This window comes from Rhinolophus ferrumequinum, chromosome 5 (genome assembly GCF_004115265.2).
Source record: "Rhinolophus ferrumequinum isolate MPI-CBG mRhiFer1 chromosome 5, mRhiFer1_v1.p, whole genome shotgun sequence".
In the NCBI taxonomy this organism is placed as follows: domain Eukaryota; kingdom Metazoa; phylum Chordata; class Mammalia; order Chiroptera; family Rhinolophidae; genus Rhinolophus; species Rhinolophus ferrumequinum.
Genome location: NC_046288.1, coordinates 55,296,171 through 55,323,144, shown reverse-complemented (window position 1 = coordinate 55,323,144; position 26,974 = coordinate 55,296,171). Strand labels below are relative to the sequence as shown.

The 26,974-nt window shown below is 35.6% G+C and overlaps 1 protein-coding gene across 2 annotated transcripts in view; it reads right to left on the bottom strand.

Annotated features, from left to right (window-relative positions):
- Positions 1 to 26,974, bottom strand: part of TET2 (tet methylcytosine dioxygenase 2) — a 104,486-nt gene that overhangs the window by 12,934 nt on the left and 64,578 nt on the right. The window contains exons 3-8 of one of the 2 annotated variants that reach the window (XM_033105810.1): positions 21,767 to 25,272; positions 19,993 to 20,083; positions 18,512 to 18,605; positions 17,630 to 17,838; positions 6,603 to 6,753; positions 4,560 to 4,649 (exon numbers count right to left, since the gene is read on the bottom strand). In XM_033105810.1, the coding sequence (XP_032961701.1) occupies positions 4,560 to 4,649; positions 6,603 to 6,753; positions 17,630 to 17,838; positions 18,512 to 18,605; positions 19,993 to 20,083; positions 21,767 to 25,226 (4,095 nt within the window). In that variant the 5' untranslated portion in view covers positions 25,227 to 25,272. The remainder of the gene's footprint in view (positions 1 to 4,559; positions 4,650 to 6,602; positions 6,754 to 17,629; positions 17,839 to 18,511; positions 18,606 to 19,992; positions 20,084 to 21,766; positions 25,273 to 26,974) is intronic. The other variant, XR_004422992.1, reaches the window with a different exon arrangement.

Below are 26,974 nucleotides of genomic sequence, written 5' to 3'. Positions count from 1 at the left end.
TACATATTCTTATCTCTGTCATTTCCAGAACTATTTCTATTGATTGCTTCCCCATCCTCCTCATTATGGGTTGTATCTTCTTGTTTCTTTGTATCTTTGGTAATATATGATGGGATGTTAGATATTAAAATTTTTACCTTGTTTTGTGGTTTTAAGTCTTTGTTTTGGGATGTTGTTAAGTCACTTGGAATCAGTTTTCACCTTTCCAGTCTTGATTTTAAACATCTTTAGATGGGACCAAAATAGCCTAATCTACTTCTACGAAGGCCATAAAATTCTGAATATGTTATTTGCTGTCTTGTATGGTAGGAGGTCTTTTCTTTCTGAATGGTATTAATGGTATTCCAGGTCCTATATGAAACCAAGAGAATGTTCTGCCTGCTCCTTTTGATGGTTCTTTCCACAGCCTTGGTAATGTCTTCCTATGCATGCACTGTTCAGTAAGTACTCAGCTGAAGATCCAAGCAGAATCCTCTACAGATCTCTTGAGCTCAATGATGCTCTCTCCTCCTTGGTACTCTGAGCTGTGAATTCTATGACCTTGCTTCCCCAAATTCTGAACTTTGTCTCCTTAATGCAGAGACAACCCTGGGGTCTATTTAGGTTTCTCCTCCCTGCCCTGGAGCCTAATGTGCTCTTCAGGAAATAAGTTGGGGTAATCATAGGTTCACCTTTTTACTTCCTTTTTCTCCTGCTGCTTCTTGCTCTATGTATAAAAATAACTGTTTCATATGTTTGATGTTTTTTTTTTAATGTGTAAATCCAATTCATGTTAATTCATCATGGCTAGAAGCTGAACTCACAATATGGTAATGTTTTTGATGGCTTGAATATTATTTACCAGTGGGTTCACATAGCATATTTGTATATTGAAACTTGTAAGACTCTGGCCAAAGGAAAGTGAAGGTGTGTGGCTTGTGACTGTTCAGTATAGGCTGTGGCATAGTTAGCATCATTCTGTTCCTTGAATAAAAATATACAGAAAATCTAGTTGGTCATTAGTAAGACTTACGCCACATCATAAGGAATACCATGCAGAGGTTTGTGAAATGAATTACTAAAAATCTGCCTCCATGTCTGGAAGACAATCCAAGTGCATGGCTTTCAGATGATGTAAAGCTGTGCTGTTCAATAGGGTATCCACTAGCCACATGTGTCTATTTAAATGTAAATTAATTAAAATTAAAATTCATTAACTCAGTTGCACTAGCCACATATCAAGTGTTCAATAACCACATGTGGCTAGCAGCCACTGTACCGAACAGTGTAGACAGAGAATATTTCCATTGTCATAGAGAGTTCCTTTGGATAGCACTGGTCTATAATATCATCTCTACAGTCTACGGCCATACAACCCTGAAGGCACCCCATCTTATCTGATCTTGGAAGCTAAGCAGGGTCAGGCCTGCTTAGTACTTGGACGGGAGTTAAAATGTCATTTCTACATAATTTGATGAAAGCATATGATTTTGAGATCTGAACCTGCTAATTCAGGCCTAAAGTGTAATGGTAAGACAGCCATAGAAAAGACATTGTAAATGTAAATCTACTGGGTATATATAAAAAAAGAATATTTAATTGAGAACACCTGTGTTCTAATTCTGTGGAGTTGACAGAAGAAATGCTGTGAAGACCCAGTGAAGCTTAACTTTAGCAATAAGACTTTAACTAAGAAATCAAGGAAGAAAGCAAGGAAGCACATTCAGATCTGAGAAATAAAGATCATACATTCAGTTGGAGGAGGCAAAGATCAAATGGCAGATTTCAACAGCATCCATAACCTCAAAAGTTCTTCCCATATACTAGGTGGAAAGATGACATGGCTGTTTTCTTGATCTCTAGACCACATTAAGACATATAGATGAACATTACCAATAGTATCTGCCATGCAATAAAAAACATCTTATCCATTCACAGCCATTAATTGATTTAATTTACATAGATATTACATCTATTTTTTATGTATGAATGTATGTAGTATTTAAATTTTATTTTATTGTGATAAGAACACTTAACATGAGATCCACCCTTTTAACAAAATTTTAAATGTACAATACATTATTGTTCACTATAGGTATAAACGTTCAGATCTCTAGAGCTTATTCACCTTATTTAACTGAAACTTTAGGCCCACTGATTAGGACATCTACTCATTTATGCATATATAAATATTGAAGCACATCTCAGGTTATGCCTCATCATCTTATTGTAACTTAAAAATTTTGACTACCTTCATATTTTGGGTGCTCCAATTTGAGGAAATGCATAAAATATGCAAAAGAAAATGTAATAGGGTAGAATATAAATTCTTAGAAAATCAGGTGTATATGAGACAGTCTATAATGACAATCAAAAAAGTAAAAAGAATATTAATTCTTTGTTACTCTCTCCCTTTCCCCAGTTAAAACCATTGGATTACTAGTACCTATAAAACAATTCATTCAACAGAAAATGGCCAAACTTGGAATCTAGCAACATAGACACCATTTTTATAGCTTGGTTTTTATTGTGTCCTTACCCAGAATTATTTTTTAATAGTTCCAAAACCTCACTTATTTTCTGCGGTACTGACTAAAATAGGTAAATTTGTAAAATAATAGTTTTAATCCCACTATTATTAACAGCGTTTAAAATAGTTCTCATAGGCAGTCACATACATTTCTAAAAATCTAAGTTGTGAAACAAAACAACTTATAAATAGGCCATCATTATTAAATTTGCTTCCATTAAAAAAAAAAAAAGAGTTGAGGTTTAGGAAAGTGTTCAAGTCCACAATGGAAACAAGAGTAGCTAAATCATTAATTAGGATCCATCCCATCTGGCCCTGCTATGTAAACTAATCTAATCCCATTAGTCTTCAATGCTAAGTAAATGTTTGCCAAATGTACTACTACCCTTCATACCTCCCCATACCCCTTTCTGCTATTTACTCTGCTCCATACCTTCTCGTCACCTCCAGGTTTTCTCCATCTGTCTCCCTCTTTTCCTTCAATCTTTAACCTCTCCTGCTCCATTGCTCCTACCCCTAGCACTTCACTGGTTTCTCTTCCTCCACTCACCCGTAAAATGTTGCTGTGTGCCAGAATTCCACCAGTATCATTAGCCCCTTCTCTTTGTCATCTCCACTCTGAAAAATGGCATTCACTCCTATGTATTTAACTTCAACTACTTCCTGCATTTTTGATAACTCCCAAATCTACAGTGGATTGTTCTCTTGATTTTCCATCTAAATATCCTATGTAAAATCTAGCATCTCCAAAATGAAATTTATCATTTTCCGCTTCTCTCCCCCAAACATGTTTCCTCACCGACTTTTGATACTAGTTAATAGAACAACCTGTCCAGTCCAGAAATTTGGTGGATCCTCAAATTCTATTGTGTTCGTCCTCAAATCCAACTGGTCACTAAGTTCTATGAGTTCCACCTCAAATATTTTACATACTTACGTACTTCCTTTTCTCTATCACTACTGCCATCTCTTTAAATTATAGAAGAAGTAAGCTCTTGCAACCATTGGGCATAGATGTTAAGGTTCTAAATTAATCTTACACTAATCTAAGTTGTATTTCATTTATTTGGCTAGTTGAGAGGCCTTTTAAAAAAATTATATCACTTCACCCTCCCCCCACCCTCAACACACACTTAACACACCCTAATGGTAGCTTTCTTACCTACAGGATAAGGTTCAAAGATCTTTATGGGACCTACAAGGACATTCTGACCTTACATCTGTACTCTACTTTCAGGGAGAAACTTTTTGTTTTTTCCAGAAATGTGTGCACACCTTTATCCCAGCTGTTTTCATATTATTCTGTAATTGCTTTTTTACTTGTCTGTGTCTCCTGTAAAGAAGAAATTCCTTAAAGTCAGAAAGCCTACATTGCTCATCTTCATGTCCACAGTGGCTAAACACAGTGCCTCCTTTATAACAGATTTTCATTTAATGCTTTTGTGATAGATATTATTGAAACAGGAAAGACTTTGTAGTCTTTTGCCTCCTTAATGAGCATTTCTGAACAAATCACATAGCTTTCTAAATAGGTACAGTCCAGAACACACTCATAAAGTAGGAAAAAATGTTTTTGCTTGGTTCATAGAGCCAAAGCCAAAGCCAAAAAAAAAAGGAAAGATCTAGCAAAACATGGCATACCTGGACACGTGTGTATATTTACAAAGTAGTACACCCATAGTTTTATATATGTAGGCTTTCTATGAAAACAGTTATTAAGTACTTAAAAACTGTACTTGGGCCACATAATTTTAATTAATCACCAGTTTCTGCTTACAGAGACAAAATTATTCGTATGAGAGCAAGATTAGTAGATATTGTGAGCCTTAAAAGCTCACAATATTTACATATTACAAGACCAAAAATATGCTCTTTTTATGGTGTAATTTTTGTATACCAGAAAAAGAAGACTGCAGTGGCTTCAACAATTAGAAAGAGGAAAAGTTAGAAAAATAAAGGAAAATATTTGCTTCAAAAATATTTGTGGAAGTAGATAGGTAGATCATCAATGAGTAAGTAAATAATTCCACTGTCAATAATTTAAACTTACCTGATTATTATATGCATCAGGTGCAAGTTTCTTGTATGTTGGTGCCATAAGAGTGGACAAGTTTTGTAAATGAGACTCCAGTTTCTCTTCCTGTATAAAATGATTAATTCTACATATTAAATTCTAAATCCATTCTCTCTGTATATGAGAGAGGCTATCAGATTCCGCCCCCCGCCCCCATATCTTGGATCCAAATAACTCTATACTGTGTTTCTTATCAAACTAAACGAAAGCATCTTAACATGACTATTTCTATATATAGGCCATATATTACCAGTTTTTGTGTTATTAAGTATCTAGCACTTTGGCATTTTCACAAGATTAATCAACTTTCTACTTTACATGTAGATATTTGGTATTTTATAAATATAAGCCGATGTGGTAGTAGGGTTGGGAGAATGAGGCCGTATGGTCTTAAAGAGGTCACATGCTCTACTCCCTCTCGCATTATTATATGCATCAGGTGCAATAGCTGCCAAAGATGAACTATTGAAAGGATTTGTTTGGTTTAATTTGTCTATTTCTAATCTTTATACTTTAAAATATCCATTAAAATAGCATTTCAAAATGTGAAATGTTCTCTCCATATAACAACTAACAATTACTAAACACTTCAAATATGGATCGTTTTCAGAACCAGAATGTGATATATATGAAGAACTTCGCAAAGTTTACTCGAAAGGTGAAATGTTCACTTACTCCCTTCCCCCCCAACCAGGAACAGATTTTTCAAAGTAATCTGCTTTTTAAAATTGTAGATAATAACATTCAGTTGTTCTATTCATACTCTGAAGCTCTCATTTCACATTGATAGTTCTTTAAAAATCTTGGGAGACGTAACCACTTGGCAGAGATGTACTTGTTCACGTTTTAGGAGAGGAGGCTTCTGAGCAGAGCTCTCCTACCTTACTGAGGGAGGAGGTTACTATCCATTCCCTGGATTTGGTTTACATGAAATCTGGCTAGAGTGATAAACATTTATGAAATAGTGGTAAAAATGTCTCCAGTATGGACAATTAAAGTGGCTGACAGCATGCAAAATTGCTATTCTTTATTAAGCTTATTAAACATTCATGTTTTTTTTTTCTTATGGAAAGGCATCTAGCACATTTAATAGAGTTTATTAAAAATATTATGATCCTTTGAAAAAAATTTTATATCATGATTTCAAGAGTTTCTGCCCTTGATTAAACTTCCACTTATTAGTATAGTCACAAATAATAGTTTCCAAGTTTTTCATTTAGAAGGACATATCAATATCATAATATCCAGAGTATAACTATATTTCAATTGCACTTAAAATTTGAAAGATAATAAGGTTCACAGAGTCATTAAAAATTTTGTTACATCTAAATGCCAAATATACTGAGGTTTTCTGATTATTCAGGTTAGCATATTCTAAAATACATGCTACCCCAAACTTGTTAAATTTGATACCAACCAGTGAGTTGTATTTTGAGAAATATATGTTCTTGGCAAACAGACAAAAAACAGTGACTTCAGTGAGAAATCAATGTTCATTTACTTTAATTATACATTTAAGATCTAAATATGTTTTAGTTATTGGAATGCAATCATTATAGTAACTTAAACTATCCAATCTCATGGTGTGAAAATGTGACTAGAAATGTTCTTTTCTGAAGTGTCAGTCATGAACATGACTTCTATTAGTCAGGTTCAAAGGATGAAAGTTTTAACACCAAAGTATTAACATTTAGTTTCAATACTGAAATAACAGCTGTTTAAAACTCTGCAATTAACATAAAAGATAAGGAGTAAATATAAAAGGCCATAGGTAAGAAGAGTTTATGTTGCTCAGATTTTATCTATTACTTTGGCATAACATGGTTATTATGCTAACTTAATAAATTATTATAATGTATCTACAGTTTAGCAAAGATTTTGATTCACCTCCAATATGAAATTCTTTGGTAATGAGTGTTTAATGGGGCATGTCATATTTTTCATCTCAGCTCATCAATTCTCATCATATGATCTTATCAATGAAAAATAAAGAGATTACACATCAGGAAGTAAACAAACCTCTTTTGGGTCATCCCCAAGCAGCTTAAATTTTCTTGGTATCTTGCTTCTGGCAAATTTACATCCATTGTAATACATGCTCCACGAACAACCAAAAGAAAACGAGGCACCACAGGTGTCTGGGTCCAGCCCTTGACAGGCACAGGTTCTCCTGAGAAATCAAAGAACCAAGTTTATAGCAATGGATAGCATTACCTAGGACACCAATCTCATATTCTGGGTGTCTACATGTAAAAAACGAGTGCAAATTAGTTTTCAATGACGTCTAACCTAACCCTATATTAAGCTGTGCCATAATCACTATCAGAAAATAACTATTTCAATTGACTTTAAAACACAATTTAAGCAAACTTTTTTGTAATATAATGCATAGAAAATTACACATAATTTTACAGCTTGCAAATACTCGCAAATGAAATACCTGAGTAGCATCCAAACAAAGAAACAAAACATATACTTGCACCCCAGAATCTCCTCTTAACGTCTTCCTTCCAGGCACTGTCCCCTTAACAGTAACTCTATCAGAAGAGATTAGTTTTGCCTATTTTGTTACACACACACACACACACACACACACACACAGCTTTGTCTATTTTATACTATATACAAGATACTATATACCTACTGATAATATAGTGTGTATGTGTATGTATACATATATATGTATGTATATATATAGTTTTGCCTATTAGTATAAAAATACTAAAAATACTAGTATTAAATATATAGTATAAAAATAGGTAAAACTGTGTATGTACATACACACAGACACATATACAAGCACACATATGTATATGGAATTATATAGTATAAGCTTAATTGTGTCTTGCTTCTTTTGTTCAACATTACATTTGGGATATCCATCCATATTGTTGCATGTGTAGTACTTTATTCAGTAAGTACAATTTTCCATCATGTAAACATGCCACAAATTAACCATTCTGCTATTGATGGGGATTTTAGTGCTTTCTAATTTTTAGCTAAAATATAGTATTGAAGCTTTATAGGCCAAGTCAAATATATCTTAAGAGCAATAGCAGATAAGAAAAAACCAAAACAAAGCATGATAAAACAACATACTAGAAGAACTATATTCAGCATGTACATTTTTCAGCTTTATTGAGGTATAATTAACAAATAAAGTTGTAAGATATTTAAAGTATACAAAGTGATGGTTTGATATATATATATATATATATATATATATATATATATATATATATATATATATATGCATCATGAAAGGATTCCTCCATTGAGTTAACACATCCATCACTTTATATATTTAACATTCTGTGTGTGTGGAAAGAACATTTAAGATCTACGCTCTTAGGAAATTTCAAAAATATCATACAGTTTATCAATGATACTCATCATGTTATACATTAGATCCTTAGCACTTATTTGTTTTATAACTGAAAGTTTGTATCCTTTTATCAACCTCTCCCTATTTCCCCTGCTCCTCAGCCTCTTGGAACCAGTTTTCTACTCTTTGTTTCTATGAGTTCAACATTTGTTTTGGTTTTGATTCCACATATAAATGACACTATACAGTATTTGCTTTTCTTTGTCTAGCTTATTTCAGTTAGCATAAGCCCTCCAGGTTGCCCATGTTGTCACAAACATCAGGATTCCCTTTTTTAAGGCTGAATAATATTCGCGTGTACATGGTATGTGTGTGTGCGTGCATGCACGTACACAAATACATCTTCTTTATCCGTTATCGGTTAATGGACACTTAGGTTGTATCCACACCAGTTTTTCTGAATAATGCTGCAATGAACACTGGAGTGCAGGTATCTCATTAAGATAATGATTTTATTTCCTTCGGACATATACCCAGAAGTGGATTGCTGAATTATATGGTAGTTCTATTTTTAGTTTTTGGAGGACTCTCATACTGTTTTCTTCTATAGTGCCTATACCAGTTTACATTTTAACCAACAGTGTATGAGTTTCCCTTTTCTCCACATTCTTGCCAGCATTTGTTATCTGTTATTTTTCTTGATAATAGATATTTTAACAAGTATGAAGTGATATTTCATTGTGGTTTTGATTTACATTTCCCTGATGATTAGTGATGAGGTGCACCTTTCATGTACCTATTGGTCATTTGTATGTCTTGTATACAAAAATGTCTGTTCAAGTCCTTTGCCCAAATTGGTTTTTGTTGTGTATTTTTTTTTGCCATTGAGTTCTATGAGTTACTTGTACATTTTGGATATTAATCTCTTATTGGAAATTGGTTAGCAAACATTTTTTCCCATTCCATAGGTTGCCTTTTCATTTTGTTGATGGTTTCCTGTACTGTGCAGATGCTTTTTAGTTTGATGTAGTCACACTTGTTTAATTGGCTTTTGTTGCCTTAGATTTTGGTGTCAAATCCAAAAATCATTGTCAAGACCAATGTCAAGAAACTTGTCCCTGAAGGGGTTCAAAACAGGCCTTCTCAAGATGTGCAACTTTGGCATGTGAATTATTTTGAAAGGCAATCAAGATCTTGTGGGCTCACAAGAAACTTTTATCTCTCCCTTAAAGAATTTAAATTAGGGGACTTGCCCATAATAAGAGTTATCACCAGAAATAATTTTTATGACATATATAGAGCAGGGCAAACTTCTAATTACTGAACATCTGCTCTTATGGTCTGTTGTACAAATCATCTTCCTCTGTTCTGAAGCCCCAAGGTGATGTAACACTTTTCCTTTCTCTCTCTGACTCATGTATGTGGGGTTCAAATTGGTTATTTTCTCTTGTTTATCTGTCTCATGTCAATTCAATTATTAGACAACATAGAAGAATCTAGAATGATAGAGGAAAGTTTCTTCTCCCCCCACACTTCCTATGCTTACTTCTAGGAGTTTTACAGTTTTGGGTCATATATTCAAGACCATAATCCATTTTGAGTTGAATTTTGTGTATAGTATAAGACAGGGGTCCAATTTCATTCTTTTGCATGTGATATCTAGTTTTCCCATCACCATTTATTGAAGGCACTATCCTTCCCCCACTGTATAGTCTTGGCTCCTTTGTCAATATTTGTTGACCATATTTGCATGGACTTATTTCTGGGCTCTGTATTCTGTTCTGTTGATCTATGTGTCTGTTTTGAGGCTAGCACCATACTATTTGATTATTAGAGCTTTGTAATATAGTTTGTATTCAGGAAGTGTGATGACTCCAGCCTTGTTCTTCCTTCTCAAGATTGCTTTGACTATTCAGGGTCCTTTTTAGTTCCACACAAATTTCAGGATGATTTTTCCCTATTACTGCGAAAAATGCCACTGAAAACTTGATGGGGATTGCACTGAATCTATAGGTTTCTTTAAATAGTATGGGCATTTTAAGAATATTAATTTTTCCAAGCCATGAACACAGACTGCATTTCCATTTATTTGTGTCTTCTTCAGTACCTTTTCATTAATATCTTTTTTTTTCTCTTTCTCTCTCTCTCTCTTTTTTTTTTTATTTTTGCTTTTTTGCAAGAGTTAAGTTTTCAGCATGAACAGAGCAGAAACTCTTTAAATATGGTGACCCTGGAGTACTACATATGGTTACGTCCGAAACCCACGTGCACAGAGAGTTCACTGCGGGAGTTTTCAGTGCACAGATCTTTCACCACCTTAGTTAAATTTATTCCTAGGTATTTTATTCCATTTTATGATATTATAAATGGATTGTTTTCTTAATTACTCCTTCTATTAATTCATTGTTAGTGTATAGGAACACAACTGACTTTTGTATATTGATGTATCCTGACACTTCATTGAATTTGTTTATTATAAGTTTTTTAAAGGTAGTTTTTAGGGTTTTCTGTATATAGATGGTGCCAAAAAATGTATATACATTTTAAGAAAGGAAAACTGTATTAAAATGGTAATATTCAATATATGCCAATTACAAAAGATGAATACAAGTCATGTTTGACTTCTGCAATTATAAGAATGCACTCAAAATGGTTACCATCAGCATCTAGAAACTTCTGTTTATGGTGAACTGCTTGAGCAACACTGACCAAAGTGCCCACTCATATACATTTTTTTTGGCACCCCCCAGTATATCATGTCATCTGCCAATAGTGATGGTTTTACTTCTTCCTTTCTGATTTGTGTGCCTTTTATTTCCTTTTCTTGCCTGATTACTCTAGCTAGGATTTCCAGTAGTATGTTGAATAAAAGTGATGAATGTAGCCATTTTTGTCTTGTTCCTGATCTCAGGGGAAAAACTTTCAGCTTTTGATCATTGAGTATGATGTTAGCTATGGCATTCTCATATTTACTATGTTGAAGTACATTCTTTTCATAATCAGTTTTTTTGTGTTTTTCTCTTGAAAGGATGTTAAGCTTTGTGAAACGCTTTTCCTGCATCTATCAAGACGATATGATTTTTTATCTTTCATTTTGTTAATATGGAGTATTGCGTTGATTGACTGGGTATTTTGAACCATTCTTGCATCCCTGGAATAAATCCCAGTCGATCACGGTATACGATCCTTTCAATACACTATTGAACTTGGTTCACTAATATTTTCTTGAGGACTTTTGCATCTATGTTCATCAGGGATATTGGCTGGTAATTTTCTTTTCTTGTCGTGTCCATGATTTTGGTATCAAATTTTGGTATCAGGGAAAGGCTGGCCTTGTAAAATGAGTTTGGAAGTCCCTGCTCTTCAATTCGTTGGAAGAGTTTGAGGAGGACTACTATTAAATCATCTTTAAATGTTTGGTAGAATTTTCTATTGATGCAAACCCTCTGGTTCTGGATTTTTCTTTCTTATGAGGTTTCTGATTATAGATTCAATATCCTTACTAGTAATTGGTTTGTTAAGATTTCCTATTTCTTCATGATTCAGTTTTGGTAAGTTTTATGTTTCTAAAAATATATCCATTTCTTCCAATTTGTTGGTACATAACTGTTCATAATAGTCCCTATGATCCTTTGTATTGGTGTGGTGTATTGGTGTTGTAATGTCTTTTCTTACACTTATTATTGTGAATATTTGAGTCCTCTCTCTCTCCCTCTCCCTCTCGTAAATGTAGCTAAAGGTTTGACTTTTTTTTCCATTATTTAAAAAACCTCTTAGTTGCATTCATTTTTTTCTATTGTCTTTTTGGTCTCTATTTCATTTCTTTTCACTCTGATCCTTGTTATTTCCTTACTTCTGCTAACTTTGGGCTTAGTTTATTGTTCTTCATCAGATTCCTTGAGATGTAAAGCTGTTTGAAAACTTTTTTTCCCTAAATGTAGGTGTTTATAATAGTTTCTTCTTAGAACTACTTTTCCTGCATTCCATAAGTTTTGGCATGTTTGTCTCAAGATACTATTTTTTGAATAGATTTCTGTCCCTTTCTCTCCTCTCCTTCTAGGACCCCTATAATGGTCCTCATGGTGTCCACTAAATCCCTTAAGTTCTCTTCACTCTTTTTCATTTTTTCCCCCTCTTTTCTCCTCTGATTGGATACATTTTACTGCCCTTTGCCCTGTTTTTTGTTTTTATTTCAGTGATCCTTTTTTTTTTTCCTACCGTGGAACTCCTACAGTAAAATTTTCAGTTTATTTATCTATTCTTCAGTTTTGTGATTTCTGTTTGGTACTTTTTAATATTTTCTCTTTGTTGAAATTCTCATTTTGTTCATGCATTGCTCTCCAGACCTTATTGAACATCAACAGTCTTATTAGTAGTAATAATATTATTTTGAAATTACCTCTCTATATTGTGACATGAGGAGATCTTGTAATGTCAAAGACAGCAGAAGAATTTCAGTGTAAGATAAAAGGTAACATCATATTTAATGGTGAAAAACAAAGTTTTCCCCCTAAAATCAGGAACAAGACAAAGATGTTTGCTCTTGCCAATTCTGTTCAGTATCTAGTGTAGGTTTTAATCAGGGAAATTAGGCAAGAGAAATAAAGATTGGAAAGGAAGAAATTAAACCATCTCTATTTGTAGATGATATGATCTTATATGCAGTAAATTCAAAAGAATCTACAAAAAATAGCACTAATAAACTAGTTCAGCAATTTTGCAGGATACAATATTAATATATAAAAATCAACTGTATGAATGTATAGTGGCAATGAACAATCCAAAAATGAAATCAAAATAATTTCATTTAAAATAGGATCAAAAAAGAATATTTAGAAAATTAAAAAGCACAGAACTTGTACACTGAAAAGTATACATCATTGAAAGAAATTAAAGACCTAAATAAATGTAAAAACATCTGTGTTAATAAACTGGAAGGAAATGTTAAGATGTTAATACTCCCCAAATTGGACTACTGATTGAACAGAATCCCTGTCAAAATCCCAGATGGGGAAATTGACAAGTTGACCCTAAAGTTCATAGAGACACGAAAAGGACTCAGAGTAGCCAAAACAGTCTTATAAAACAAAAACAGTTGGAGGACTTAATGTGTCCCAATTTCAAAACTCACTACAAAACTACAGTAATCAATACTGGCTTAAGACTGGATATGTATATTAATCAAATAGAAGATCAAAATAACCCATACATCTTTGTCAATTAATTTTCAACAAGGGTGAAAAAACCATTCAATGAAGGAAAAAACAGTCTCTTCAACAGATAGTACTGACATAACTAAATAGCTACGTGCTAAAGAATGAAGTGGACTCATGTCATATCATAAAATTAACAGTGATAAAAGACCTAAATGTTAAGAGCTAAAACTATAATACTCAGAAGAAAACATTGTTGTAAATCTTCAAGACCTTGAATTAGGCAATGGTTTCTCAGATATGAAACTAAAAGTACAAGCAATTAATTTAACAAACAGATAAGTTTGATATAATCAAAACTGAAAACTTGTGTGCTTCAAGGACATTGTCAAGAAATTGAAGAGACAGCCTATAGAGTAAGAAAAACTATCTGCAAACCGTGTATCTGATAATGTTCTAGTATCCAGAATATGTAATTCTTACAACTCAAAAAACAGTTTAAAAATGAGCAAAGATTTAAGTAGGTATTTCTCCAAAGAAGACATATGAATGGTGAAAAGCACATGAAATAAGCTTGACATCATAAATCATTAGGGAAATGCAAATCCAAACCATGAGGAGATACACTTCACACCCACTGGAAGGGCTATAATAATAAAGACAGACGATAACTAGTTTTGGTGAGGATGGAAAGACACTGGCACCTCCATATATTGCTGGTAGCAATGAAAAATGGTGAAGCTGCTTTGGAAAACAGTTCCTCAAAAAGTTAAACATTAGAATTACCATATGACCACCAATATCACTCCTATGTATGTACCAAAGAGAACTGAAAACGAATGTCCATACAAAAACTTTTACACAGGTTTTCATAGCAGCATATTCATAATGAGCAAAAAGTGGAAACAACCCAAATATCCGTTAACTGAAAAATGGATAAAGAAAATATGGTCTATATATATAAAACGGACTCCATTCAGCCATGAAAAGAAATAAAGTACTGATTATTGTTATGATATGAATGAACCTTTAAAACATTATGCACAGTGAAAGATACCAGACAGAAAGGCCAAATATTGTATGATTCCACTAATATGAAATGCCCAGAATAGGCACATCTATAGAGATAGAAAGTTGATTAGTAGTTGACATTTAGGGGAGAGAATTTGAAGTGACTGCCTAATGGGTATGGGGTTTTCTTTTGAGAGTGATGAAAATGTTGTACAACTTTTGTGGATATACTAGTACAACTTTTGTGAATATACTAAACCACTGAACTATATACTTTAAAAGGCTGAATTTTATGGTATATGGATTATATCTCAAAAATATATCTACAAAACAAGTTGGAGTGACTTCAAGGGGTTTCCTACATAAAGTGGCTACCAACAGGCTTTTTTATTTCTATAGGGGGCTTTCAAATATTGTTAGAATTGGCAATTGCAGCCTAATTTTAACATGGCACAGAATTTGGCTCATGGTTAAAGGACAAATCAGTGGAGCAATTGTAATTAAAAAATTCATGTACATAACAGATTTTTAAAAACATTCTCAACCTTTGGACTTGTGAAAAAAATTAAGAATTATACTACTTATTCAAACTTATGTACGTATAGAAAACCTAGCAAAATAAATGTATATAACAATTAAATTCATGCAACATCAAAAACAAGTTTATCAATTTGTAAACTCTAAAAAAATAAAGGAAACAAGCAATGCTCATCAGTGGACGCTTTCACCATTAGGTGAAAGTTTTCTGGGAAAGTGTATGATTGATGAATCAAGCTGACAACTCCTAAACTAACTGAACACTATTACCATCACTAGAAATGGAACAAAGCAGACGTATGTCCCTCTTGATGGGTAAGAACTAGGATTATTTCATCACCACTTATGAAGCACTTTTGCCAATATGTACATACATGTATACATATGTAACTTACTGAAGTCTCTACCTACCAGTGTACAGAAGACACTGGGGATAGAGGAACAAGTTAAATAAAACAACTGTGCAATCAGCCAATTTCAGAATGTGGGAAATTTTACAGAGCACATGATACAATCTCTTTAACAAATACATGCATAAAAAAGAGAGGAGGAACTATATATATAAAAAAAGAGGTTTGTGAATCATATAACTTATCTTCCAAACTGGGACACTTCTGAGAAGGAAAGAAAGTTCGAGTAACAATTATGCTAGACAATAGGCATGGACTGGGACCACTCTGCTCAAAGGCCTCAATCAAATGCAAGGTATGGACTCTTCTTTTCTCAATATCTTTTTACATTCATTTATTCATCCATCCATCCATTCATTCATTCATTCACTTATTATTTGGGAAAGAATCCAATTGGAATTTGAACATGGTCTGAACATTAAACAATATTAAAGAATCATTGTCAATTTTAAGATGAATGATAATGACACTGCGACTAAGTTTCTGTAAAAAAAAAAAAAAGTCCTCATCTGTTAGATACACACACTGAAGTGTCCATAGGTGAGATGATACAGTACCTGTGAGGGTGGGAGTGGGGTGGGAAGTTATGGGGAAAAATCAGTGAAACAGTATCGGTAAAATGTTTATAAATACTGAAGCTGTGTGATGGGCCCGTGGGGATTTGTTATACTCCACTTCTCCATTTACGTAATGCTTGAAAATTTTTATAATATGAACGTTCTTTAAAACTTCAGTATCACCCAGCATGGCAGAAGGCATTTCTGGCTTTGACTTTCTTGTAATGACAGATACACTCCCACAATTCTTACTTGCCAAAAACTTATTGGTTAGGCTTAGTCATAAAATGGAAATCTCAAAGGGAAATCTTTAAAGGAGAAACAGCTGCTTTGGCTCAAAGGCAACGTAAAACTCCATTTTTGACTTTCCCACTGAAGCTGCTCTCAGAGTTCTTTTCTGAGACTCACAGTGGGTGGCTATGGTGCGTGTGGGCACTGGGATTGGTAAGGACTCAGTGACGAGGTTCACACGGCCTTGAACATCAAACTGAGTCAGCAGCCCCAATTTGAGATTATTCTCTGTTCTTGGCACAAGTCACAGTTAAAAAACAAAAACAAACAAAAAAAAAAGCAGTATACTGAATTTCTTAGAAAAAGACTATTACCAACATGAGCTCAATGTGCCTTAACTTTTATTTTCATTCTGGTTAAAGGAGAACATTTTTAAAGGAGGAACAAGGGAAATTAGGGTAAACTGAATATTATTTTATACCTAAAGCAGTCCATCATAAGTTTATGAGTCATGTGTTATGAATCAGCAACTTCTACCTCAACCATATCATGTGTACAAGTGAATTTATGGAAGTGAGGCACATACCATGACATTTTTAGATTACATCTACTACAGAAAGCCAAGTAACACTTCCTAAAAAAGTAACTTTTCTAAAAAGATCATTTATAGTTGATTTACATTACCTCGTGACCCAGAGAGAAGAACCTATGTTAACATAAAGTTAGTAAAACCATGCCAGTTAGAGTAATAGCCAGCAAAAGAACAAATTTGGTTAACAATGAGTTGTTGCAATGAGTAGCACAGTATTTCCATAAGCTCAGTAAACTATTTTGTAGTTTAGGGCACACAGAGGAAAGGGGACGAAAGGAAGAAGTGCAAAATTAAAATTATTTTAGAACCAACTGTGAATAAAATAAGTACTGTAGGATTTCAGTGTAGCCTGGTAAATTTTCCTATATTGTTTGAATGTTATACAGGAATAGCATAGCAGAAGAATAATAGTAATAATAATAATAATAAACAACGAAGCTTTCTCCAAGTGAAGATTTAAACTTCCTATAAATTGAGAGGGTTAAAAACAAACAAAATCCACAAACAAACAAAAACCTACTAACACTTGGATGAACTGAATATATTTAACGGCATAACCCCGCTCTTCTATTCCAAATATTTATATGCCTGGAAAATAATGCACATGCATAGCCACTAAATTCTCAATTATTTAGTAGTAGTAAAAATGGAAGCAACTTTGATTTCAATTGTGGAAATAATGAACTAGATTAAACTGAAGTCAAAATCAGTTTAGCTTTTCTTAAAAAAACAAAAAAATCAGTTTGGTTCTATGTAACTTCTGTAGGCCTTGCATTTTTATGTTTGCTACATATATGAAGGTCCTTGACTTGGAAATCCTAAAGTTTCTCACCAAACTTACTTTCTGTTTCAAATACTGCAACTTAGAAGTGGTGTCACTACCTACTAATGTGGCGATGAGGCACACACAAGAGTTGTCATGTAGCGAGTGGACACACACGTGTTTTCAAGTTTATGGTATGATTGAGTTCACGTGGGTACAGACACTCAGCCTTCCAGCAGGCTGCTCCTAACTAACGGCTCTACTGTCTGAAGGTACAAAGCATTCGTTAATGGAATCACCTCAAACTGTCCATGTTCGCAAATACAACCTCCTTTCGCATCACTGTGAAGCACACATTTAGGTCCCCATTTTCTAAATGTAAAAATGCAGGTTCAACTGTCTTCCCTCCAACCATGATCAGGCTTTCCTATGAGTGGAAAGAGAGGAGAGGCCCTGGCTTCACTTACTCTTCATTCAGGGCACACCGACGGTTGGTGAGGGTGCCGTATTTCCTCAGCGTCTCAGTGAGCTCCGAGTAGAGTTTGTCAGCCAGAGATAGTGGGATTCCTTCCCACACCAGGATGAGAATCACAATCACTGCAGCCTCACAGGTGTGGCCAGCTCGCTCCCGCACCAAACACAGTAGCTTCTCCTCACTGCAGCTTCTGCGCACCACCTGTGCGGGTCACCATTCCACCCCAACGCCCCCCACCCCAACCAAAACAAAACAAGGGTCACTTGCAGCAGATGAGAGCATTCATTTATGTATGTATATTCTGTTCATGTCTGGGTCTCAGTCAGGGTGCCATTTACCACCACCTGCAACTTGCCTTTTGCTGCCCATCTACAAAGCTGGGATTTAGCATGGGGTCAGAACCGAGAGACATGAAAGACTGCTCAGTGTTTAGCAGAATACTATACACCCAGTACAGTGGGGGCCATGCTCCCGGGATTAAAGCCAGAGCTAGATGGAAGATATGCAGGTCTCTTTCGTAAAGTTCAAGGTTTTCATAAATGATAATATAAAGATTATATAAAGATTAACTGAAGGTAGGTGAAAGAATAAGAACAACTTCTTCACATTCCAGGGAGAATTATACGTTTAGCAGGCACTTTGAATGGACCTCCTCCTCACCATTAAATTCTTTCAATTAAATATGGTTAGCACATGATTTTAAAACTAATCTACCTTTTTCTTAGGACATAATACGTGATAAAATAGATATAAGCAATATTCCTTTAACTGGCATAAGTGATTCTTTGATGTGGGTAACCCAATTCTCAGGGTTAGATTAACGAATCAAAATGCCCAAGACTGAAGACCAAAAGCTTTGTCAGGTCACACTTACCCATTTGGCAATAGGACATCCCTGAGAACTTTTGCCTTCTTTACCAGTATAGATGACTCTTTCAATCCTAATAGCTTTACCCTTCTGTCCAAACCTTAAAGAAATCCACAGAAACACACACATATAAAATTAGCAAATGAATCGAAGAGGCATCCAAAACACTGAACATTTGAGCATAATTTTATTTTATGACCACATCCTGAGAAATGAATGGTTTAATTTATTTTTAAAAAAATAAAAACAAGTCTAAGCCAAGCAAATTGGATAATACACTTTAAGCCTTGTTTTACTTCAGTATCAAAATATACTGATAACTGTAACGAACCATTTTGAAATTCTACATTGGGTGAAATTAATGGGAAAGCTTATTTTTGATACATGATTTCACAAAGCACAAAACTTTTTTAAGTTTGCTAAATTCAGTCTTCTAAGATATACACTACTTGATTTTTGTCCTTTACTAAATTTAGCTATTTTAAAACTTAGGGAATCATAACAGATTTTATTTAAAACTGTTCCTCAAAGACTCTCTCATATTATTAAAACGATGGCTGGCAACTTAACTAGTATCCAGCAATTCTGAAAATACAGGATAGTTCTAGAAATGGTTTATATTTTCCCTTATTAGCAAGACACTACTTACTACTTGCTAATAATAAAAAAAGGCACTAGATGGTTATTTAGTGAATTTCTACATGCTAATTTAAAAATGAATCATTTGGAAATGGGGCAAGAATTATGTGGAACATGCCCTTGCTGCCCAGAATGTCTCCTAATGTATTTGAATGATAACACTGCCTACCTCTTAAAGAAAAGGCACCCTAGCGTAGTAACAGCTCAAGCGCTGTGGACACCTATATGAAAGCCTCTCTCTGCATTGATTATCTCTCGCTCTTAAGAGTCTTCTACATGCAGGAGTAACTGTGTAGATTCAGGTAAATACTGGCATACCTGTGACTGACAGTGAAAAAGAAAATGCAGCTGTAAATAGAATCTGTCTCCATTTCCAGTCAGTATATTACACTTGCCCCTTTGCTCATACTAAGGAACAACTTCCTTCGAGGTAGCTACTCCTTTACAACTCTAGATGAATTTGAGTCAACGGTTCCTTTCTTATACCACCTTTCCCCTCTCTTCCTCTTTGACACTTTATCCCCCAGTGGGAGCCAGGGTGGGGCCCCTCTTTGCCAGCACCCTTGTGCCTGGCAGGCTGGCTGGCTGGTTCTTGTTCATGCCTGGATTTGCTGGCATCCATCTCAAAGTGGGCAGCCTGTGCCAGCTCGCAGACTATTAGTCCTGTCAAATATTGTGACTCTCTGGTGAATAGCACAGTGTGTACTGTTGGCAACCCTGGAATAGCTAAGCCTACTAATAATTACTCAATTTACAATTGTTTACTGCTTTGTATGTGAAAGCTGGAAAAATTCTGACATATACAAAAGGATAAACGTTAATCTGCCCTGTGCCTTTGTGTTAATTACCTTTCTTCCATGATTTCTCTAATAGCTGCCACATTAGGACCTGCTCCTAGATGGGTATAAAAAGGACCTTCATCTTTTTCAATAATTTGCTCTGTTGAGATAATAGAAGATTATTATTATAGACCTCAATTATACTAAATATAAAGCCTACATCCACAAAGCTTATCCCCCAACTGCACATTAAGGGCCCTAAATGTGACTTTACACATTTTTTTTCTTTAAAATGAGCAAATTGATGGACTAATCTATTAGAAAATGTGCAAAATAATTAAGTATATGTACATGCTGGCTGTTGGATAAAAATATATTAAATTACATTTCAGATATGGGATGAGAAATTATTTTATAGCAAATAAGTGGAACTAAACAAGAAAACAGTGTGGGCATTATAATATATTATATGTAATATCAACTACAATCCAGTTTTTTAAACTGAAAAAAAAATTTTTTTTACAACTAACTAGAATCCTGCTTGCTACTTGGATGTTAAAAGGTTAAAAATAAAAGTCCTGTCTTATCTCACCCCCAGGATATTGCTCAGTTTATTGTCAAGATACCTTTTTCTCTTCTTGTTTCTCCACAACATTTATTTACTCTGTTTTGAAAATAAAAACATTGAATCCAGACCAATATTTGTATGTACTTTAGAGCAAGTTAGGTTGAGAGAAAATACTGGAGAGAGGGTCAGGTAAAAGGAAGAGGCTCTTGCAAACTATAAGAGACGAAAAGGGAGGGCAGGAAGGGTTAGGGTGATAGGAGAAGGGAGTGAAGGCACTTATAACTTACCTAATAGTATCTATGACATGTGTGGCACTTTAGCCCAGTGTCACACCTAATAATACTAACCACTCACAAAGGGGCAGCAGTCATCCTCCCTCCATTCTTCTATAAAATGTGTGGGGTCCCATTGTAAGAGGAGCAACATGGGGTGGGTGGACCATGAGCCACGTTACTTTGACATTTGTTTGTTTCAATGTCTTCTACTGTATCCAAGCTGAGTAGCTATAATTAAGATCTCCATACATACATATGTATAAAATCTGCATTCATCAGCAAAATGTTTCTCTATTCCAACAGATCTATTATGTACCTTGAATTTTAACAAAAAGTGTTTTAAAAAAAGCAAATGCCATATTTTCTATCAAAAAGATGAAACTTTAAAGAGAAAATAGAATCAAAATGAATATAAACCACAGTATTTCAAGCGTATAAATGGAGGGCAACTTCATGAGTATTCAAAACTTCAGCATTGTAGGTTTTCCCAGTTCCCTAAGACTGAAGCTAATCATTTCTCCTTTATCTAGAAACTAATCTTGTAAAACTGTTAATACATTCAACCCTGAATTAAAAAATACTAAAAGCTCCTACATTAGTTTGCATATGGCAATTATTTTCTCATTTTAATAGACGTTTTTACTGCCTGGCTGTCTCTTCAGAAGATGATCTATAAAGAGTTAAATATATTGATTAGCCTAAAACAGATAACTTTATATTTTAAAGGGTTCAAATAGAGGGGGAAATGCACAACTATTTTAATTTTTTTCGAAGAACTGAATATAAGTGAAGTTCTCTTTTGCACAGCACAAGCATTTGTAATTTAAAGAGACAAGAAATGTAAGCTTCAGATTTTTATGGGCCTCTACAAATTGCTGCCAGACTCAAGATGAAAAAAAAAAAAACAGGAAAAAAGAAAAAATAAAAAATCCCATATCTGAAGATAAATTGGCTAATTCTGGATAAACACCATGTGTCCCGGGACATTTCTGGCACTTACCTACACATCTGCATGATGGGAAATCATATTGAGTCTTGACAGGTGTATCCAATAAATTTTTTATAGGAGTATCTAGTAATTTGGAAGGTGACTCTAAAAAATTATTGAGAACAGAACCAGCTGTTCTTTTGGTTGGTGTCTTTTCTGAAGAAGGAGTCACTTGCTGCTCTAAAGCTGGGGTGTAGCTATCAAGTTCTGCAGCAGTGGTCTGTCTAGTTAAAATCGTGACTGGCCCTGACATTTCAACTTTTACTTGTTTCTGTGATTTGAGAGTAAGAGCCTTATGGTCAAATAACGATTTGACCTGAAACTGTTTCAGATGTTGCTCCATGGTCTCAAGGATGCTCCTTTGCTGCACATTATCACAGCTTGGAGGTGGAATCTCTTGCTTAGTTATCTTTTTCCAGGTTTTGTTTTCTGATATGGGGTGCATACAGGCATGGGGCTTCGATCCAGGTTCAACCTTAATTGGCCTGTGCATCTGATTATGGCAAGACTCAGTTTGGAGTTGTTGGTTTTGCTGCTGTTCTTGCTTCTGTAAGAGATGCCACCTTAGAGCAGCGTGCCTTTGAATGTCCTTCTGGGGAGGGGTCTGAATGTGACTTCCTCCCTGGTCAGGTACAGGGAAAGCATTTGCTTGGTTTTGCACCAGGTACCTTTGCTGAGTGAGTTGTGCAGCTTGTTGACCAGACATATCTTGGTTTTTACTTTTATATCCCTGTAGAACTGAAGCTTGTTGAGGCTTCTGTTCCTGTTCCTGAAAGCACCTGTGAAGAGCCTCTTGCTTTGAGGTCACATTATTCGGAAAATATTGCATGTGATGCAAGTTTTGGGTCTTGTTTCCTGTAAAAAGTTCAGAATTTATAGTCTGTTCTGTATTTTCTTGAACTTGGTGTGTGTTGTTTGAACAAGAAATCTGCGCTTTGCTTCCATTTGATTTCAAGATCTGACCATAGGGGGCATTTCTACTATTCATATTCTGTATGTGTTCCAATCCCATTTGAGAATTATGAGTGTGAAACTCACTTGGTTTTGAATACTGATTTTCAACACGAAAGCATTCTTCCACTTTAATCTGGCTAAAGAATGATCCTTCTCTTTGCTGATCACTGTTGTCTTGGGGATAAGAAAAAGTCTGGGACATCTGTTCTTTATTCTTCATGTGTAATTTTTGCTGCTGCTGCTGCTGCTGCTGCTGCTGCTGCTGCTGCTGTTGTTGTTGTTGTTGTTGCTGCTGCTGCTGCTGGTTTTGAGGGAGATGTGAATTCTGGGATGTTTGTGTTTGTGCTGCCTGCTTATGAGGCTTATGTTGTAAAACGTGTGAGTTTGAGAATGGCTCAGTCTCTGAAGACTGTTGATTCAAGTGTTGCTTTAATGTTGAGGACATGGGTTTCTCAGTTTGAGAATCTGGTCTTTGTTGATTATGAAATCTAGGGGCGCACAGTGACTGCATTTGAGCTTTGGGTAAAGGGTCTGTTTTGGAGAAGTTCACCTGGAGTGAGGGTTTTTGGAACTGGAGATGTTGGTCCACTGTACCTTGAGACTGCCCTTGATTCACCTCAGCTTGGTACCTTTGTGGCCTCTGCTCTGGCTGCATTATTTTCGGGATGTAGACTTGCCCTGGGAGCCCCCCAGGCATGTTGGAATTTCCAGTGTATTGTTTGGAGGTCATTTGATTGGAGGAGTTGGACTGATACTGAAGAATTGACCGCAGTGATGCCTCATTATATTTTAAATGGGATTCTGCGTGATGGAAGTGAGGGGCCTTCAATTCAATCCATCCTGGCATCAGATAGGGCTGTGTTGGGAGCACAAGATCTCGTGTTTGTTCCTTGTCTTGACCCTGCAGAATCTCTTGATCTTTGTGTCCCATCAACTGCTGGCAGTGGTCCTGTGGAACTCCACTGCTACCACAAATTGGTGGCTTATGCTTGAGATGTTCTGATATTTGTCTTGTTTTCTCAGAACACAATGGAACAATCGTTGTCCCCGGAGTCCGTATGTCATTCTTGTTAGCACAATTATTCTGAAGCCTTTCTGGAAGCATCAGAGAAGGATTGGCTACACGTGTAGATGGATTAGGACTCTGGGATGGTGGCGCCTCGGGTTGACCCTCAATTTTCACTTCCCTTAAAAGAGTTGAATTACTTTGGTTGGGGTAGTGATGGTGTTCTTCCAAAACGCCATCATTCAGAGTACTTTTTCCTTCTGAAGTAAGCTGAGGAACCTCCCCAAGACGAGGAGGGGGAGAAAGAAGCAATTGCGTTGTTGGTGGTGTGATAGTGGCAGGAAAGGAATCCTTAGTGAACACTGAGCTTTGCTTGAAGTGAGCACCATTCATTTCATTTTGTTTTAAATACCGTTCAGAGCTGCCACCAGGAGCCTGCAAATGGCTGCTGGAACCTGAACAGAATTCTTTACCAGATACTAGCTTTGTGGTTCCTTGGATGTTACTGTTCTCTTCAGGAGATGGGCTTATCTCAAAAGCTGAGTTTTGTTGTTCTGGTTTCTGAAAGGGACAGGTACCTAGCATTGCAGCTGGTTCACTGACATTATCAGCACCACAGGCCTCAGTCACCACTGCATCTGGCTCTGGAGGCAGCTCAGAGTTCGAGGTCTGTAGGAAATTGATCTGCCCTGAGGTATGCGATGGGTGAGTGATCTCACAGGACAACGCATTAGTAGCCTGACTATTAATGGCATGTATGTGAGATGTGGTTTTCTGCACCGCAATGGAAACACAATCTGGATAATATTGAGACAGTGTTTTTTCCAGGAGTTCACCATGTGTGTTTTCCATGGAAGAGGCAGAAACTGTAGCACCATTAGGCATTAGCACTGACTTATTTTTAAGAAGTAATACAACGTTCTTTTCATGGTAATTAGCATTTTTCCCTTCCTGCTCATTCAGAATCTGAAGCTCTGTGTTCTCAGACCCACTGCAGTTATTTGTTGAAAAATGGGTGAAATCTTTAACTGCATTTTCTGGGGCTGCAGAGCTCACAGATTCTCTCTTATCGTTCAAATCGGAGACATTTGGTTGACTGCTGCCATTGACTGGATTTCTTTCTTGGCTTTCCCCGAAGTTCTTTGTTTCTCCATTAGCTTTTTGGTCATGTTTCAATTTCTTGTTCTGATGGAGCCCAGAGAGAGAAGGTTCACTAACTGTACGTTTTATTCCTCCATTTTGCAGACATTTGGAATACCCTCTACCTTCTTGTATAAAGTCCGGACTCACACGGCTATTCTGGCTTCCTTTCACATGGGGTATTCCGTAATAACTTTTTAAAGACTGCCACTTGGTGTCTCCGTTTACTTCTGGGTAAGGTCTCTCAGTTAATGGGCTTCCATTTTGGAGCTTAATAGCCAGAGGTTCTGTCTGGCAAATGGGAGAAGGAGATGGTGTCAGGAATGGACTTAGTCTGTTGCCCTCAACATGGTTGGTTCTATCTTGTTCCATCAGGCTTGCTTCGGGGCCATCCACAAGGCTGCCCTCTCAATGAATTCTAAAGAACATGGAAACAAAAATTAAATTAATACATATCTAACACTAATAATACATCTTAGAGAATAATCATACCATTAATAGTATTGGAATTCCTAGACATAGCAAACTGTGATACTCATTTTTATGTTTCAGAGTGACAATCAATAGCCACTTAGGAAATGACTTTTCTTGTCTTCCCAGCAACTCTCAAATATTTACGGTCGTGGAGAACAAAGATGATCAAAATCACCAGCTAATGTGGAAAGTTCAGACTGTATTAGTAAATAGTATCAACTTCCTTCCTAAATAATTTTTTTGTGTCAAAATGCTAAAAACAATACAGAATATCTCCTTTCTGTCTTTGTTAGCACTTTGTATCACAAATCCCTTTCTAAATTCCACCAATACCATTTCCTATATATTCCTTGGATTACCTTCACTGACACTTGGTAGCCAGATCTACATTATCTTGCTTCATTATCAATTGTAGCAGCTTTGTAAAGGGGAGAGAACAGCCTAGCCTATTCTTTCCCCAGTCCTCAAGGCTCCTTCAACTTGATATCAAAGGAAGGTTCCAACAGGCAAATCTGATGTCATACTCTCCTTAACACACTTTACTGGCTCCATATTGCTTGCATTAGTAGTTCTCAAATTCTTTCACCCAAACACACCTGCAAGATACACTACATTCCCTTTAGTGTTAACATACAAGGGAATGGGGTAGGGGTGAAAAGTGTAGTTTATAAAATGCCTTTCTAGGTGATTCTATATTTTCTTCCACAGCAGCTGTCTTCCCACTTCAATTGAGAATTCCTGCATAACAGAAATGGTTTTTCATATGCCAGTTTCTATTTATCTTTCCTCCTACTTCTTCCCATAGTTTATACTCCAACTGTATCAGCTCATAAATACACAAACATGTAAGCTGTTTCAGACCTCCATAATGTTGTCTGCCCAGAATGCTTTCTTAGTTCCCTTATTTGTCCAGTGATGCATCCCTCTATAACTGTCTCAGATAGCACCTCCCTTAAGAGTCTTCCTTTGATTTTCCAACGGAACTAATTACTCCCATTTCTATGCTGCTTCTATACCTTATATATGATCTACACTGAACATACCACACTCAATTGTATTTTTTTACTCTCTTACAGGACTGTGAACTCCTTAAGAATACTCTACTCTGTTCATGTTTATGCTTAATATAGAGTCAGCATCCAAGCAGTTTCACTAGATTGATACAAATTTGCTCATCTCGTGATCATTCTTTCATTCATCAAACATTTTTGAGACCAATACTGATGGAGATCTCAAAGTCCAAATGATAGAGAAAGCAGGAAAAAATGGGCACTAAAGAAAACATAAATAATCCATTATATAAAGTGAATGCTGCCCCATTCACGATATAGTTATGGTTTATTTTTTTCACAGTTTTTCTCATTACATTTATTTTAAGGATGTAAGTAGGAAAAAAGTCAAGACTATTTTCCTTTGGGCTATAATAGAGCTCTATTAAAATAGTCATTGCTTACTAACCAAGACAAATGAAACAGAGGAAGAAATAAGATATAAACACTGGAAAGCAACAGTAAAGTTATCATTATTTGCAGGTCATAAGATTGTGTACTGGTCAACTAAAACAATCAATGGAACAACTGTTACAGCTGATGAGAATTCAGTAAAGTAGCCAAAGAAAAAATCAATAGCTTTGATATATAAAAACA